This window comes from Chanodichthys erythropterus, chromosome 6 (genome assembly GCF_024489055.1).
Source record: "Chanodichthys erythropterus isolate Z2021 chromosome 6, ASM2448905v1, whole genome shotgun sequence".
Lineage (NCBI taxonomy): Eukaryota > Metazoa > Chordata > Actinopteri > Cypriniformes > Xenocyprididae > Chanodichthys > Chanodichthys erythropterus.
In genome coordinates this window covers 19,657,764-19,677,684 of record NC_090226.1, presented here as the reverse complement: position 1 = coordinate 19,677,684, position 19,921 = coordinate 19,657,764, and the positions used below count along the sequence as shown (strand labels likewise).

Sequence of the window (19,921 nt, the reverse complement as noted above, 5' to 3'; positions counted from 1 at the left end):
CCTTCGATTTTGGCAGCAAAATCTTATGAGGCACCATTATGCTGCCTAGTGTTTGGAACAGCCTTGTCCTTGAAAATACACCTATGAAACAGAGCTAATATTTATCACGACATGGACCATGACTCTGCCATAGAATTGCACCATGTAATGTTATTCAGGGCCAGTCCCTCTGGAGCAACCTGGGGATAAATGCCACGATCAAGGGCATAATAATGACAGTTTAGAACCTGCAACCTTACCAGACTCTATCTTTAACCACCATGATATATCTCCCCCATAGATCAGTACAGTGATGACGTATTTTTGTAATCCAACCCGGAAGATGACCACACTGGTTCCCTCAACAAAATAAATAAATAACAATATGATTTTTCCATTGGCTTTTGGATTATTGCATCAAATAAGATCTGTGACAAACAAAAGTTTGATTCTTACACATTTTGTTCATCATGATAATCTTCACAAATTTACGCAACTTGTGAATTTTGAAGCCTAAATACAATCACTAGAAGTAAAAAGCTAAGGTAGGCTATAAACAAACTACACCACAATTACATGATTTCAACGTCACCACTATTAAAGAGATAGTTCACCCAAAAATGAAATTTCTGTCAATAATTACTCACCTTCATGTCATCCCACACCCATAAGACCAAGGTTCATCTTCGGAACCCAAATTAAGATATTTTTGATAAAAAATGCAACATAATTACCATCATTCAAAGTCCAGAAAAGTAGTAAAAACATTGTTAAAATAGTCAATGTGACTACAGTGGTTCAACCTTAATGTCATGAAGCAACAAGAATACTTTTTGTATGCAAAAACAAAACAAAAACAACTTTATTCAACAATTTCTCCTCTACCTTGTCAGTCTCGTATGCAGTTGATGCAATGAACGCAGTTCAGCGCTTCTGTGTTTCCTGTTCACGTGAGCAGCATGACGCATGTGTGTGATGCTGACACATGAGCCGGTCAATACTGAGCAGTGTTCGGACATAAACACAGAAGTGCTGAACTGCGTTCACTAGGGGTTTCACGAGATCTTGTGAGACTAATATGTGACGAGATTTCTCGTCGAGGCGAAAAGTAGTCTCGTGATTGCCATGGCAGAGTGTTAGGGTGATTAGGAAAGAATATGCCACCGCTACGTTTACATTACGCCCCCACTGTCGTTTTGCTTTGTATTTAAATAAAAAAATATGTAATTTAGTAATTAACGGTCCCGCCGCTCCATATTTTGAAAGCGGCTCCCTGATGAATGCAAATATCTCTCTATATGAAAAATTTGGTCTTATTTGCACTTTGAATATTGAGAGAGTGCGATTATGGTTGCACTTAATGTAAAGCGTTACCATAAAAAATTAATAACAGTTTTCTCTTAATCTTATTAAGCACAAACAATAAGGTTTCATTTGTTAGCATTAGTTAATGCACTGTGAACTATCATGGACTAACAACGAATGACTGTTTTTATTAACTAACATAAACAAAGATGAATAAATACGGTAGCAAATATATTGCTCATTGTTAGTTGATGTTGGTTAATACATTAATGTTAATAAATTAGACCTTATTGTAAAGTGTTACCATTTTCATTTATACTGTTTTATTTCTATGATCAGTTTGTGGAAAGGAGTTCAGTTAGGAGGTCTAAAGTTGTAGAAGCTCATAAATCATATACAGTAAGGCCTGAAGGGGACTGAAATCATACAGGAGAGAAGTCAGTCAGTTGAGTTAGTGGCAAAACCTTTTACAATACTTGAGTATTGTTGTCTTTTACTGCATATGAAAATTCATACTCAGAAAGTAGAACTGAAATGACATTCATTACAAGATGATTAGTTAAAACATTTCAAATGCACCTGCAGACTATTTTTTCTAGTCATGATAAAAATAGTGTGTAAAAATCTTGTCTCGTCTCGTAAACTCAATCTCGAGTCTCGTCTCGTGAGATACCTGTCTCGTCACACCCTAGCATTCACTGCATCAACTGTGTACGAGACTAACAGGGCAGAGAAGAAATTGTTGAATAAAGTCGTTATTTTTGTTTTGTTTTTGCACACAAAAAGTATTTTTGTCACTTAATAACATTTAAGGTTCATCCACTGTAGTTAGGTTGACTATTTTAACAATGTCTTTACTACTTTTCTGGACTTTGAATGATGGTAATTATAGCCCTGTTTCCACCGCAGGAACTTTACCCAGGAACTAGGGACTTTGGGCTGGTACTCGGTGTGTTTCTACCGCAGGAACCAGGAACTAAAAAAAGTTCTGGGTAAAATTTCCCCCTCAGAAAAGTCCCTGATGGCGAGGTGGTACTTTTTCAAAGTTCAGGAACTTTCTGGGGTAGGACTAGGCACTGAGCATGCTGATTGGTCGGATTCACACCGCATTTGATTGGTCGGATTCACGCCGCATTTGATTGGTCAACTCCACGCAGCAGTAAATTCCATAATAACATTCTTCACAACTCTGGATAATTTTGATTGATTGTTTTCTTACCAATCTTGTTCTTTCTGCCCGATGGCGCGCGTTCGTCCCAGCCATCTCACGGTCGATGTCGGCAATTGCTGATAAGACACGTTGTCTCAATTTATATCGAGAATTACGAGCTTTCTGTATACGCTTTACTATCAGTGCTCGTCTGTTTTCTGCCGTTTGGTTCATTATTTCTTTAGTAAACCAATACACCATGAGCAGAAGCAGCATTCCTTGATTCCCCCACATACTGCTTTTTCTGTTGCACAAGAATGATTACGGTCCGTCACTGACAGGAAGAAACAGTTGCGTGCAGTACTACGTCACCGGACAAATTAGCCTAATCTTCACGGTACTTTAGACCGCGTGGAAACGCAGAAGGCAACAGGTCTGGAGGGGACAAAAAGTTCCTGGGAGAAAAGTTCCTGGTACAATTGTTCCGGGTAATTTCGGTGGAAACGCGGCTTATGTTGCTTTCTATGGGGAATAAAAAAAAAAAAAAAAACCTTGGATTTCACAAAAACAAAACAAAAAACATCTTAATTTGTGTTCTGAAGATGATAGTCTTTGGAACGACATGAGGGACGACTCTTTCAATCTTTATTTTAAAACATTTTCAGTGAAATAGATTGCAAGAGTGTGATTATAAACACAGCGTGGCTGTGAAAGTGGACTAGTGAGTAAATGAGGTTACATGTTCAGTGTGATGACGTTTAATGTCCTAGTCCCATTTAGTCACTTGTTTGCAAACTGCCTTTTTCGAGACTAACCAAAGCTTTAAAAAAATCACAATGAGGGTATTACTGATGTATTTTATATCGTAGAATAAATCTTGAAAATATCTTGAGCTTGTATAACCACAGTCCATATTTCAGCTATTTAACCAAAAACCTATAAAAAAAAAAACTATTGACTCCAAGACGATGGAACCGGAAGTGCTAAAATGCTATTTCGTTTCTCGGTTTCGGCCTGCAAAAATACCTCTATTGTTGCAATCGGTTTGCTTTAGCATCTAAACGGAAGGCTTTATTAGCATAGGATAAAATTAGTCACATATATATTTGCATATATATTATAAAAGGATTATGATTATATTTAATATAAACAACACTCATCTGACAAATACCCAGCTAAAGCCAAGCATGCATTTCAATTCCTCAAATGGACGTGACGTCTAAGTTCTGATTCCTCCCGTGTCCTGTAGACTCCTCTTTACTCCCTGATGAGTAGCCGGCTCATTACGAGCTTTGTCATCTCTCCATGTCGACTGTTATGACTTTGACAGCTCCTAATGAAATCTTTCCTCACAAATGTTACCTGCATTTAAGTCCTGTCACTCTCCCTCTCTAATGAGCAGCACCTCACAATCTAGTGACATTTTGGTCCCTGTGATTTTCCCCCCTGCTCTCAGCGGGGGCTCTCGGAGAAAATCATCCCCCGCTCATGGTCTGGATACTGAAATTTCCGTCAGTATTTTCAGCTCATTGTGACCAAATGGCAACTCTTCACAGAACGGCAGCCGTGTCGAAGGGAACAAATGTTCACGAGGGCTTCCTGTAAACAAGAATGTCATACACCCACCATGTATTTCATTGTTTCGGAGGGGAAGGCATCATTCATGATGGGGTTGGAATTATATTTTTACAACGGATTGAACTGTGATGCTGCTTTTCCTTGTCTTTTGGCTGAATTAGAAAACAGTGTGAAAGAAACAGGGAAAAATGCGGGGATGTGTGAAGACATGCTGCTGTCATGTAGAACAGCGTGGCTGTGCGTCAGGGGTGGTGGCTCGTTTGACACGGCCGCCACATGGGAAGCCGATGCATGCATGCCTGACAGTGCCTGCTAGAAACACGACACAATTCCTCACCGAGAAACCCGCTTCGCATCTGCTAACGCAATAATATAAGCCGTCAGTGTAGATGGATGGGTGAATAAACAGTGCAGAAACACAACATTTAGCAGATATGTTTTGTTTGTTCATTTTTGTCTTTATTAGCACTTTCCACGAATAGACTACAAAATAAAGTTTGAAACTTGTTTTAGTTCTTCTGTCTCATGGATTTTTTTTTTTTCTCTTTTTTTTCCCCCAGTAAATAGGGAAGTGTCAGAAAGCAATGATAGTCAGCCTCAGGAAGTCAAACAAATTACATGATTTTCTGTTTGGTTTGTATGAGATTGGAGCAACCTTGTTACTAAACTTTATACTAAGGCCAGTAAAATCCTGATTTGCATGTTTTTGTAAATGTCTGTCAATATACAATTAAATTTATTGATGAAATACATTTTTAATAAAATGTAAAAAAGGCGTAACGTTTTTGAGACTAATTGCTGATTTATAATCTGAATTGGTGCAAATACAACTGCATAAATATTATTAGATGTTTGTATAAAATCAATATCATGTTTGCAATAGGGGTGCAAATCAGACAGTTCATCACGATTCGATACAATATCGATTCTCATAGCCAGCGATTTGATATTTTCCAATACTTCAAAAAGTTCTGTGATACGATTATGATACGATTCGATTTGATCAATTTTTCGATATTTTGAGCCTATTTTACGCAACCAGTTAAAGTTTTATTAACTCACAACTGCAACCAAAATATATAACAAACATTTATTTCAAAATTTCACATCCTGAACCCTGATTGGGACATCCACAAATAAAAAATTCACACAGTAATCTAATGACAGCTTATGACATGACAACAGTCAAGAAAATATTGTAGTTCTGTGCTAAAATGTATAATGTCAAAAAACTGATAAACAAGGAATACATACACACACACACATAATTAAAAGACATTTCTTTTAAATGTATAGCGCAGGTTTTTAATGAAGCAACAACATATTATAGGTAGGACAAAACAAGGCTATTAATATTCTTTCATTGTGCAAATGTATTATAAAGGCTCTAATACAGAGCGGCACAAAGCACTTGCGCGCATCCCGTGTGCAGAATGATGCGCTTGAAGCAACACAGAGTCACAGCGCCTATGCGTCAGTTTATTGACCATATTCTTTCAGTGACAGTTCCATCAACTGTCCCGAGTGTCTTTCACAAGTTTTAAAAGGTAGTTTAAATGAGAATGCATGCATTGGCGATAATGCATAGACTGATATTGTGTGAAAATGTGGAGAGTGTTAAAACACAGGTGCCTCTATAATTAGCCCACAGGTATCGATTTTTTATGCATTGCATCGATGCATCAGATCGTTAGACATTAGATCGATGTATCGATCTATATCGATGTATTGTTACACCCCTAGTTTGCAATCAAGCTCATATTTGTGAAAACAGCTCTCTTGCTCCTGTGATAGACTATTGCAGGGGTGGCCAATGTTGATACTGGAGAACCACAGTCCTGCAGAGTTTTGCCCCAAGCAGATACAAACTAAACTGCCTGTATACTAAAAAAATATTTTCAAGATTTATCACAACATACAGTATTTTTCTTTTGTCAAATCAACTTTAATAATTAATGTTGTTCAGATAACATAATATTTTGAGTTTCTGTTGATTAAACCAATCGCCTTCATTATGTTAACTCAAATTTTTAATTTCAGTGAACTCAAAATTTGAAGGCAACCAGGTAACTTACTTTTCTTTTTTTTTTAGTTAAACCATATATATGTATACAGCTCTTAAGAGACCACTCCAAGTTCAGAAATCAATGTTAAGTGGTCTCTTAATTTTTTCCAGAGCTGTATATTAACAAGATCTCTTACAAGTACTATTTTGCAATCATAGCCTCCTGAGACCCCCAAATGTTTTTTTTATTTTTATTTTTTTTAAATTTAGTATTTTTTCACGTCATTATATTGTTTAGAGCATAAGAAACAAATGAAAAAATAACATTTTTTAAAAATTATATTTTATTCATATGTTATGCTATGTCCTCTGTAGTGGACACCAGGACTAAGTTGTTTAAATAATAAAATGACATGAAATGACATGTATAGGCAAAAACAATGGGATTTTTTTTTTTTTTTTAATCACCAATCAATTTTTAGGCTTCAGGATTGTTTTTGGCAACATTTTCATAATAATATCTAATAATTAATAGGAATATTGATATATAATTTCTTTCCCTATTCACTTGTTGTGTCTCCTGAAATGCCTGATAAACATGATTGAAGTCCCGGTGTCCTCTACAGTGGACATGTATGAAATCAATGTTCTGTTTCATAACAGAAAGTCATATTTTGATTTGAAACCCCATAACATTTTCCTGAGATGTTGATTTATAATAAACAATTTGAAAATTAATCCGATTTAAATAATCACAAAATATTATCATATTTCCATAAGAGTGCTAATTTTCATTTTTTAGTCATATTTAAAGACCAAGAAGTTGTTGTTGTAATGGGGAAACCTCTAAAAATCTGTTATCTCTGCAAAGCCCTGAATGTGCTCTTTACAGGACATAAAATTGTGACATGTATGATGTCAGAGAAAAACACTAAAATATAATGTCTACTACAGAGGACAGAAGTCTTTTCCTGGGTCCCAGGAGGTGGTTATTGATTGCATTTGAAGCAGGAAGATTTTTTTTGTGTGTCCAATCACATTAATGATATTAAAAAAATAAATCAGATAATGCACACACAATTTAGTGACGTCCCCACAGTTGTGGTCTTGACCGGTCTTGAGATAAAATTCAGAGTCCTCTTACAAATGTAAGACCAAGACCTTCACAAAAAGGTCTCAAGACTGGTCTTGAGTAAAACACTATCATTTAGTTTAAGTTACTAAATAGTACTAAAATATCTATAAAATATATAAACTATATATTAAAACTAAAACTATATAAACATATCTTTAAAAAATACTAAACAAAAACTGATACAAATGACAACAAACAAAACTTTAACTGAAATTCAAATGATTTAAAAACGTATAATAAGATAACTATTATATAATAGGAATTAAAGTGACAGGTAGCACAAGCTAAGGCTAATTTTATGTTAGATAATACTTTGTAATAAATCTAAAAGTTGTGTTGTGGTAGTTGTGGTACAAAGCCACAACTACACTAATTGTGGAAAGTGTCAAACACCTTCTGGCCAACTGATCTCCTCTCTCTCTTTTTCTCTCACTCTATCAAGTATATGGGAGCGGCTGCTAAAGCTTTTAGCTACATGATGCATGTTTTCTAGCCTGAGGCTTGTTTAGCCGGGATTTGTGAGAATCCTTGTACTAGGCAGGGATCGGGGAAAGCACTCGTACCACTTTGTGCCCTGGTATACATCCCCAAGTGTGGCTAGAGGATGTTTTCCTTTGAGAGAGTCCTCAGCCTGCTCTCTGTCTGTGCTGTAGGAAAACAGATGAGAAACAAAGAGAATCTAGATTCAAGCTCATGTGTTTCATGACGTCAAAAGCAAGAACCACCAAAAGCATTAAAAGAACAACTCAGGGAAGAATAGCAAAATAGGGCAGCTTGTCTAGCATGTGTATGTTTGTTTACTCTAGTTTTTAAGGTGTTTTTGAAAGTGAAAGTGACGTGATGTGTAGCCATACTGGGAATTTGTGCTCTGCATTTCACCCATCCATGTGCACACACATACAGCAGTGAGTAGTGAAAACACACCCTGAACAGGGCAGCCATTTTTTTCTGCGCTGCCCGGAGAGTGATTCGGGGTTAGTTGGACACCTTAGTTGTGAGTAATGAGAGTGGAGGAGAGCGCTGTTCATTCACTCCCCCCCCCCCCCACCCCCACCTACATTTCCTGCTGATACTGAGACTCGAACCCGCAACCTTTGTGTTACAAGGCCGACTCATACATTCCTGAGTGAATCTCACAAAAGTCATACTATTTTTCATTAACAAAAACATTAAATGTGCATTAAGAAAGTAAAGAATCAATTCTGACTTTTTTTTGAAGAAAATTAAGCCTGGTATTTTGCATGACAAACATATTTCTCTATTTTCATTAATGTAAATAAAATTATATATATATATATGTAAACATCTTTTATGTAAAATATCTTACTCAGGAGAGAACTAACTAAAAAAATCACATGCATTTTGTATTATCTCTTTTTCTTGCAACTGTATATATATATATATATATATATATATATATATATATATATATATATATATAATACATTATGTTAGGCTAAAAACTTGTATCGAGAATTTAATGAAAATCACCATTTAAAATGAGAATTAAAAAAAGTAATTTGTCAAATAAAATTTCTGAGAATTTATTAAGAATTTTGTGCAGAAATATGTTTAATAATCAACAAAATAATGTAAAAAAAATCATAATGTCATAAATGAAGCTTCTTAAAATCAGTCTTAAATGCATGTAAAAATGCAAATATATAATTTTATAGTGAAATATTACATAACGTTTTTTGTGAGATTCACCTCTACTTAAACGTGAAAAAAATTGATTGTCTTTCTGTCTTTTGTGTTATTTATTCAGGGAGGGAAAAAAATAACCTTGTCTTTCCCAGGCCCCTCAGTGAGTAAACTACCCGTTCTCATGGAGTTAAATGTGTTCCCAGCAAAGCACACATACATCATACTAAGATCTCAACTGAGTGTGTGATTACACTCATCAGCGCTTATTGCATTCTGCCATGCAGGGCACAGTCAAGTCTCATGATACTAATATGCTTTTTATCCATCCTCTCCAGTAACATTTACACTGGAATCGACATCGAGACTGTCTCGTCAGATACTGGTGACTCCATATGGCTCCTTAATGAGTGTTGAAGCTCAATGGACAGTCTGAGAGGGGCTTCTTGACAAATGCGCACAGATGTCAATGAGCTCAATCTCAACTCAGTCCACCTCTGAGCATCGATTACTCAGTCAGCATCCCGGAGTCCCAGCGGTCGGGTGAATCCTACCGGAGCACTGCATTAAACAGTGGCCGGGCGTGAAGTAGCAGTTTATCAGTCAGAGGTGAATAGCAATCGATGCAGGCGTAAGGACGGATATGGAAATGCTTTTGTAGGCAGAGCTGGCGAGTTAGAGCTAGTTGAACGATGATAAATCAATCTAGCGTGTTATGACAGGGAAAGAGCGCATGATTGTGGAGTCTGTTTGTGTGCGTGTCGCTTCCTACTGGACACACAGTCGGCTTGCAGTAGCTGTGGTCACGCAGTGGATTTGCAGCGAACCCTGCTGCCTTTGATCAACAGACTGGAACCTGGTGGAGTGAGAAAGAAAAAATAGAAAGAGACTGAGGTGAACCCAGCTGTGGAGGTCACACCGAGGGTTCCAGCGGGGGCCATAACCCCTCTCAGGGATGAAGTGACAGACTGGTGAAGGGAATAAATGCCCTCGCCACCTCAAAACATTTCCAGGCTTCAAAAGAACAAATACATGATGCGGTTTCAATAAAAGCTTGGCTCATAATGGATTGATTTGATGAGATGTAAATACAGACATCCTACTATTACAGAACGAGAAGGGCTTTTACATGGTGAGTTGATTGCATTTTAAAAAATGAGAATCCATTTTGCTGAAAACTTTGCTTTTAAACCTCCATTCCGGAAACATAATTGCAGATATGTGGAATTCTGCTTTATTATTCCTCAAACATTCCGCTTAGAGGTTTGCTTTAAACCTCTAACCTGAAGTATTAAACTTCAGAAATTAATTTGGCCCAAAACACTTAACATACAGATTCCATTTTATGAAGAACTAAAGCCCAAAATCTTTCATTCCCTTAAGACTACACAGCAAAATCCCCAGAGTTAAATCAACTCTGCTCAGAGTACATATGGTCCCTCTCTACATAATGTTAAAATAACACTGAAGCAGAGTTAAAGTTAATGAGAGAATTAAGCAATTCATTAAGTAATGATTGAACAGTAATGATGAATACCTGCTGTTAACAAGCAGAATCACTGAAGAAAAGAGAAACACAAGAACTATTTTAAAGGTGCCGTAGAACGTCTTTTTAAAGGTGCCCTCGAATGAAAAATTGAATTTATCTTGGCATTGTCAAATATCAAGAGTTCAGTACATGGAAATGACATACAGTGAGTCTCAAACACCATTGTTTCCTCCTTCTTGTATAAATCTCATTTTTTTAAAAGACCTCTGAAGAACAGGCGAATCTCAACATAACACTGACTGTTAGGTAACAGTCGGGGTGTTTGCCCTAATATTTGCATATGCCAGCCCATGTTCCCAACATTATGAAAGGCATTAGACAAGGGCAGCCAGTTAACATCTGGATCTGCTCAGGTGAATCAACAGACTAGGTAAGCAAGCAAGAACAATAGCGAAAAATGTCAGATGGAGCAATAACAACTGACATGATCCATGATAACATGATGTTTTTAGTGATATTTGTAAATTTGTCTTTCTCAATGTTTCGTTAGCATGTTGCTAATGTACTGTTAAATGTGGTTAAAGTTACCATCGTTTATTACTGTATTCACGGAGACAAGAGCCGTCGCTTTTTTAATTTTTAAACACTTGCAGTCTGTGTAATTCATAAACACAACTTCATTCTTTATAAATCTCTCCAACAGTATAGAATTAGCAGTTAGCCACGGAGCACAGCCTCAAACTCATTCAGAATCAAATGTAAACAATATAACAGTATACAATACTCACATAATCCGACGCATGCATGACGAACACTTTGTAAAGATCCATTTGAGGGTTATATTAGCTGTGTAAACTTTGTTTATGCACTGTTCAAGGCAAGCACGAGCTCTGTGGGCGTGGAGCAGGAGAATTAAAGGGGCAGCAGCATAAATCGGCTCATATTTAATGATGCCCAAAAATAGGCAGTTAAAAAAATGAATAAAAAAAAATCTATGGGGTATTTTGAGCTGAAACTTCACAGACACATTCAGGGGAAACCTTAAACTTATATTACATCTTTTTTTAAAAAGTTCTTGGGCACCTTTAAAAGATGTAATATAAGTCTAAGGTGTCCCCTGAATGTGTCTGTGAAGTTTCAGCTCAAAATACCCCATAGATTTTTTTTTATTCTTTTTTTTAACTGCCTATCTTGGGGCATCATTAAATATGCTGCGATTCAGCGTGCGGCCCCATTAAATTCTCGTGCTCCCCACCCCACGAGCTCGCCTTGCCTTAAACAGCATAAACAAAGTTCACACAGCTAATATAACCCTCAAAATGGATCTTTACAAAGTGTTCGTCATACAGCATGTCTAATCGTGTAAGTATGGTATTTATTTGGATGTTTACATTTGATTCTGAATGAGTTTGATAGTGCTCTGTGGCTAAAGCTAACATTACACACTGCTGGAGAGATTTATAAAGAATGAAGTTGTGTTTATGAATTACACAGACTGCAAGTGTTTAAAAATGAAAAAAACGACAGTCTTGTCTCCATGAATATATTAAGAAACGATGGTAACTTTAACCACATTTAACAGTACATTAGCAACATGCTAACAAAACATTTAGAAAGACAATTTACAAATACAAATGCCATTTTTCGCTATTGTTCTTGCTTGCTTACCTAGTCTGATGATTCAGCTGTGCACATCCAGACGTTCTGCCCTTGTGTAATGCCTTGAACATGAGCTGGCATATGCAAATATTGGGGGCGTGCATATTAATGATCCCGACCATTACGTAACAGTCGGTGTTATGTTGAGATTCGCCTGTTTTATACAAATGAGATTTATATAAGAAGGAGGAAACAATGGTGTTTGAGACTCACTATATGTCATTTCCATGTACTGAACTCTTGTTATTTAACTATGCCGAGGTAAATTCAACTTTTAATTCTAGGGCACCTTTAATAATTATTTTAAAGACATAAAAGCCCAACTAAAACAAACCCTGACCACCATGATAGTGACATTTTTTTTGTCAATAAAACACCAACATCTAAACCTCTTTTAATTCTCCATAAGAACTTCTTTAGATGTGTGACAGAAATAAAGTCAATCTGATTAGTAAAAAGTGAATCTGATCTTTTAATCAGATTTTGAAAGATTTAATGTATTTTATCTTCAGTTTATTTAATCTAAGGCTGTGACTGAAGTCAGTTGTAGTTCCTCTTTTCTTCAGTGATTATGCTTGTTAACAGCAGGTGTTCATCATTAATGTCCAATCATCACTTAATTAATTGCTTAATTATCTCATTAACGTTAACTCTGCTTCAGTGTTACTTTAACACTATTTAGAGAGGGACCAAATGTACTCTGAGATTTTACTGTGTACTAGTGTTTCCTTCTGGAAATGTAAATCTAGGAAATGAAAGGCATTTTATAGTTGATATTCTACTGTGGAGTTTTATTTTGACAGTTTTTACCTGTCTGATGGAAACGCTACAGGGGTTGGACAATGAAACTAAAACACAGGTGTTTCACACCTATATATGCATGGCCTGGTGGCCAATCTTCACTGATTTTACATTCCATCAGTAAGAGCAGAGTGTGAAGGTTGAATTAGCAGAGCAATAGCACAGCTGTACATAAAATATTGCAATTCACTCACATATCAGAGTTCAAAAGAGGACAAATTGTTGGAGTGCGTCGCGCTGGCTGTGGCCAGGACGGAAAGTCTTTGTGGATGTATGACGACATTACCCTGGATACCATAGCTCTTGATAAACCATCAAGACCTATGGTATCTAGGGTAATGTCGGCACACATCCACGAAGGATGAACCACATCCAACAAGAGTAACTGTTGATGAAAGAGGAAGCTGTCTGAAAGGGATGTCCAGGTACTAACTCGGATTGTATCCAGAAAAAATAAAACCACAGCTGCCAAACTCACTGCAGAATTAAATGTGCTCCTTGACTGCACCTAATGAAGGGGGTGCGGTGTATTTACATGATAATGGACCAATGCACACAGCAAGACTTGTGACAGAATGGTTTGATGAACATGAAAGTGAAGTTGAACATCTCCCATGGCCTGGTCCTCATTTTTGGGCCACATTTTGGGGTATTTTGGAGGAGCAAGTCAGAAAAGGTTTCCTCCACCAGCATCACATAGTGACCTGGCCACTGTTCTGGAAGAGGAATGGCTCAAAATCCCTCTGGTCACTTTGCAGGACTTGTATCTGTCATTCCCAAGACTAATTAATGCTGTATTAGTCGCAAAAGGAACCAGTTTCGTTGTCCAGCCCCTGTAAGTTCACATAGTTGCTTTTTTTATTAGTGTAACACAGGATGTTGAATTATCTGATTCATCTGACCAAGTGTAAGAGTGTAAGAACCCCAAATATTAACAATGCTTTTGATTCAAAACAGAAGCTGTAATTTTTAACCCATATGTGGAGTTACAAAGGTCTTGGCCCAGACCAGAAAACATAGTGATTCACCAAAATAAAATGGATACAGTGCAGCTCACAGCCCTCTCCTTTTCTGGAAATTAATTTGGTGCAAAATATAACATACAAATTCCACTTTATGAATAACCTAAGCCCAAAACCTTTGCTTAAAACTGTTTTTGCTCCCTTTAAGATTACTAGTATTTGTATAGTCATTTTTCTTCTGTGGAGTCTTATTTTGACAGCTTTTGTCCATCTGATGAAAACACTAAGTTTCCATAGTAGCTTTTTGAGATTTAGAGGAAGTCAGTCTTCGCAAACATGTTTTGTACTGATGGCAAGATTAACTCTAAGCCAGGCCTCGGTCAGGCCTGATCTCTGCCTTTGCCTGTCTGCTTGCTTCATTCACCCCTGGCCCTCATGTCAGCTAGAGTCTGGGCAGTGCTCGAATTCTCCTCCGTGTATAATGAAGACTGCTCTCAAAGCAATTATCTACTGATAAAAATCGTTCTCTGTAATAAGCTGCAGAACTATGAGGCTGCAAGACAGGGATATTGAGGTCATTTTCATTATAGTTGATGTTATTGTGTGAGCTTATTTGTGCTAGTTGTGTTGTCGGACAAGGGTTTAGTCAATTCTTGGTCTGTACTTGTGCTATTTATTAATTTTTGTTTTTTTCTTTGCAGGGCTGCTTATGGTGATAAAATGTCTTCATAGTCACCAATGATGTTTTTTCTAACTTAAAATGTATTAATTTCACCCTCTAATACATTTATGCCTCTGGGTCCACTTCAGTGAATGTAATAGTAATAATAATATTATTATTATTAAATCCGCTGGTTAAATGTAATGCATATTTTAATATGGACAGCATGGGGTAAGTTGTCACAATGGAATCTGCCATTAAATGGCCATTTAAACAAATTTAGTGAAACTGCATGTTAAAGGTAATGCATAAAATTACACTGTGAACCTTAACGTTCAAAAAATGAATTGGTTTGAGTAGGGCAAACTCAAATTAAACAAATTTGTTCAGTTAAATTAACTTTTATGAGTATTTAGAACTTTCTTTTTCTTTTGAGTTCATGAAACCAACACATTTGAAGTAATCTGAATTATTTTATTGTTTTGAGTTTTATGAACTTGTTTCTTTATTTGGGCAAACATAAATTTACCTGAAACTGGGCTGGGATTTCTATTTCCCAGCATGCTTTGCCATGACACTTGAAAGGGAGAATAAATGCTACAATTAAGTGTTATATAATGTTTTGTGTGCAAGATTAATGTTAAGGGGCGGGATTTAGTAAAGTGTAATGCTTTGCTATTTTAGAAGAGTTTCTGTTACTTTGGGGTTACCATCATGGTGAGGAGTGAAGCATGAGCTTAGTTTGAGAACAAGTATTTCATAAATATCCTATATTTCTGTAGTCTTTCAGCAATTGCTATGCTAACGTTATGAAACTTTTGTTTTGTTCAACAAATATTCCAATTTATATATTTTTAATAAAAGTAACGTGACACCTTGCCCCAATCTGACATTTATCTTCAATTTTCACTGACTTTTGCTCAATGTTTTGTATGAATGCAAAGCAATTCATAAATTACTTGTATTTTTTCTTCAGTTTTTGCTTAATATGATGGCAATTAATTTTTTAATCTAATCAAATGCTTCAACTTTTCTCCCCACATTCTTTTTCCTTTTTAGTGTAACACAGGACGTCAACTGACCTGATTTGTTGGTCTGAATATTTATCTCTTGTGTTTATTCACTGTTTTAGTATGCAAATTCACAGTGTTTATTTTTCAGAGACAATAGAAGAGTCCCAAATATTAACAATGCTTTTTATTCAAAACAGCAGCTGTCATTTTCAACCAATATCTGGACTTACAAAGGTCATAGCCGAGACCAGAAAACACAGTGATTCACCAAAATAAAATGGACGCAATGCAGCGCACGGCCCTCTCCCTTCCCCTGTGTGGTCCATTAGAATGTGTGGGTCATGAGTTTTGGCCCCAGCTGTCTGATTAAATGGACAGATTGACTTTTGGCTGAGAGAGCTGCTTCATCCCCCAATCCTCCTGCCATTCTCTCTCACACACACACACTATACACACCCCTGCATGTGCACTGAAACCTTTGGCTTGGTGCTGGCTTATTTTAAATGCGCTTCCTGCATGCACAAGTTCATCCGTGTTTGGTGTACGTCTGTGCGCGTGAGTGTTCCCTGCACTTTCTGAAACAATATTACTGAAAACAACAAGCCAGAAAACAGTATTTATCTTTACCGGCCTCTGACTTGCGTTGTTTATTTTCGGCTGTGCTTCTCTTTGTTATTTTGCAGATTAAAAAGCAAATGGTGAGAATGTAGATATTTAACCCCTTCATGAATATGGTGATCTTGTTTCATATATTTATTGATATTTTTCTTATTCAATTCAATTAATCAATCAAGTATGTAAAAGAACAAGTTATGATTTGTATAATCACTCACAACTCACATCAGGTGTAAAATAACAACGCAGTGCATTGGCTGTTGTATGTCTTCTGTGTATTATTTCCATGCAAAAAGGGAAACATATTTAAACGATGTTGACTGTCAAAAACCAGCATTAAGTAGTTAACCCTGTTAAAAAAACAACACTTGTCCCCTTGATTAGTCAGCAAGATATATTTTGGACTTAAAATAAATATCTTATTTTGAGTTGTTACATAAATCATAAAGGCCTAGAGCTTCTTTTCTATCTTACACCTTTGTAGTTCTAAAAATGTTTATTTAATTTCATTTTTAGCTTAGATCTTCCCTTCTGATTTTCTTTCTTTCCCTTTTTTGGTGAAATACGGTATCGTTTTTAAAACCAAGGATTTCAATGCGAGTTCTTTGTGTCTTTGAAGCACTTTTTGAAGGCTTGTTTGCTCTTGTATTTTCTCTCTGCTCCATCTTTTCCATTCTTGATCCTAGGTCCTCTTTCAAAGAAACAGAATGATGATTTAGCTGATAATGACGGTGCTGAGGATGAAGGTATTTTTTTTGATGCCAAACTGATATGCATGACAAGGAACCCTCCGGTTTTTTCTTCTTTGTTTTTCTTAAATTTCTTGTCCTTTTTTGAGAGTGGAGATTTTTTTCTTGCTCGTTTTTTGCTGGATGTGTTTTGTCGTTTTTGCTTGATGTGACCTGTCTCCCGTCATTCCAGATACACATAATTGTTAACAACCCTTCATAGGTTCTTGCTTGAATATTTTTTTTTTTATTATTATTATTATTATTATTATTATTATTATTATTATTATTTCCTTTTAATTTTATATGTTGCATCTCACCTAAATAAACCAAATCAAGCAAACAAACAAACTAATAATCCTAAAAAAAATTAATTCTTAACACTTTTTGCATGATTTTTCAACCCTTTTGCCTTTAAAAAAATTCTGAGGTAATCCCCCTGGTAAAAAACAAAAACAAAAGTCTTTCAGAAGATTGATTAATCTTCCGAAATTCTACTGGAAGCCCCCTATAAAAATTTCCTATGCAACATTGTATGTTCCTGGAATCCAAAAATGCCATGTCTGCATTTCCATCAGACGGTGCATCAATAGTCATTACTGTTCAGCAGTTGAGAAGACTTTTAATTGCCCAATGTTTAGTGGTTGTGCAAAAATCTATAGAGATGCACAACAAATTAACACATCGATTAAATGCCTTGGCTGTAGACTGTAAAAGAGGTACAAAATCTAATGATAATAATCCCTGAGTGACTGTATGTGATAAAAGCATTTCCTTTCGTGTACATGTCAGAACAGAAGCACAGTGAAGACTGTCTCCTGTATAATCAAATGAAATAAGAACCAATTAGAGCAGGCAAAATCCAGGAAAGAGCCTGCTCGCTTTGATCTGCACATCAAAAGATTACAGCAACACAAATATACAGTGAGAATCCCGCAGAGCATCTCACATGAACTCTCTTGAAAAACGACCGAATAATCCTCTTAAGCATGCTCGACGATATACTGGGAAAACACTCATCGCTGATGTTAGCCTCGGACTTGGTGTCTTCAGAGGCCTGGTCTGAATTACTTTCAAGACACTCCAAGCCACTCATCATGTGTCTCTTCTTATTGGAGAATGCAGTGCATCAAGGTACAGTGACAAAGTCCTCCCAAAACCAAGAGTTTCCCAATGACTGCAACTGTGAATCTATTAAGACGTCTCCAGTGATCGAGAGTTCCTTTGATGATAACAACAGTGTGTGCATGTGGAAAGCTCCAGGTTCTTCTTTTCAAGGATCTGCTCAAACTCCCAATGTGGCAGACTTTCAGCCTGAACCTTCCTTGCTGTACGTACAGTTACATCAGTGTTGGGAAACCTTATCTTGTTAGTTACTCAAGCTAACAAAAGCTAACTACATTGAAGCTACTTTTTCTTTTAACACCATTGCACTTGAACAGACAATTTAGCAGTTTACTCTAAATAAAACACAATATGATTTACAGTATGTAAAATAATTGGAAAACAATCATTGACTGCAGCTAAACTGGCTAACTAAGATTTTGCTATAAATAAGACCTAAATCAGTGAATCGCTTTTGAATGCTACATATGTGAAAGAACAGAAAAAAATGTATTTGATTGTTACCATGGCCTGTTCCACAATACGACGTGACATTAAAAATAGTGATTTAGCATGTTGTTGTGTTAGCTAGTGTTAGTTTGCGCTAGCTTGTGTACTACAATACTTGTTTCCAGAAACCTACACTGTTTTGAAACATGTAGCTGTTGCTTCGCTAGTAAGTAAAACGTTAATGGTGTCTCTATTTATAGTAATTTACTCCACAACACTAATGTTGTAGAGAATTCAAACATTCACTACAAGGACTTTAATCAGAGAAGCACAAAACCCAGTGTTTCAGAACACTCCAAGGTTATTGTGAACTGCTTTAATCACAGTTCTTAGCTTTTCGAAAATCAGGTGACGGTTAAAGCAAACTGAATCTGAAGATCTGTGAATTAGTTGTTAAACAAGAAAAATCTTTACTCTTGACATAGCCTACTTAGAAACAGCTTGATTTGAATTACCACAGTTTGTATCATGTTTCACTTGAAAGTGCCCCAGTAGTGCTTTTCAATTGAATGTACGATTGAATTCATTTTCCAATGTCCCCAAAGGAGATAAACATATAAGTAAATACATTTATTCAAATTCCTGAGGCCTATCTGCGCATGCTTTTTGCTAAGTGGAAAAGGGCCGCCGTTTGGCTCTCAGACAGCTGTAGCTGATAGGGCTGAGAGGAGACACAGAGCGCACATTAATTATGTAGACATAACGCTACCTTATTACCGCACACTGCTTATACCAGCTGCCGTGGCATCGGCGACAGTTCTCGCCAACCAGCTCCTCTGATTTTATTTCATAGATTCAGTAATTGGCTTGATCACATCAGTGGCCCACTCACAGATATTAATATCCATTCTAATTAGTTTACATTTTTGTTTTTGATATAAAAGCTGTATACAGGCCACATCCCAGGGTCATCAATCATATATAACAACTTCAAATGCCAAGGGATTCTCCAGATATGACTATTTGCTGGAGATTTACTAAAGCAAACTATCACCAAAATCAATAGCCACTTTTGACACGTTCATTAATCTGGTACTTTAGTATGAAGCATACTAAATTTATTGACTTTTTTATAAGGAATCGGTTGCAAAAGGCCCAAGAGACAATGCAAGTATGTGGTCTTAGATTATGCTAGATCAAAAATCTGAAGAAATAGGATTTACAGAAGTAAAAGTCTTAGACAGATCACCTTAAAGTTAAAGTAACCAGTCACAAAAATTGTCATTCCGAAATCGTATGACTTTCTCGTTTCTGTGGAACACATAATTAGATAATTTGAACAATGTTTTAACTGTTTATGTGAATGGAAGTCACTTTGGACTTTCATTATTATTATTGTTATATAAAAAAATACCTTACTTAACTCTTTGAATGAGTGTGGCGCCCAGTGGTCCCCCTAGTGAAAAAAAAAAAAAAAAAAAAAACTGTACTAAAATGTATTTAAAATACATTTATTTCATACTAAGTGTATTACATATCCATTAACATATTTACTGACATATCATTTCAGATATAAAAATTATAATTTTAATTTTACTTGGATTGCTTCTTTATTGCACAATGCACATTTCTTAATATTAAGC

The 19,921-nt window shown here is 36.2% G+C and overlaps 1 protein-coding gene across 7 annotated transcripts in view; it reads left to right on the top strand.

Moving 5' to 3' along the window:
* nlgn1 (neuroligin 1) overlaps positions 1-19,921 on the top strand; it is a 269,285-nt gene that overhangs the window by 71,040 nt on the left and 178,324 nt on the right. For 3 of the 7 annotated variants that reach the window (XM_067387357.1, XM_067387361.1, XM_067387359.1), the window contains one exon: positions 16,683-16,742. The exons of 2 other annotated variants lie outside the window; for them this stretch is intronic. In XM_067387357.1, coding sequence (XP_067243458.1) covers positions 16,683-16,742 — 60 coding nt within the window. The remainder of the gene's footprint in view (positions 1-16,682; positions 16,743-19,921) is intronic. 2 more of the 7 variants (XM_067387362.1, XM_067387363.1) reach the window with 2 other exon arrangements.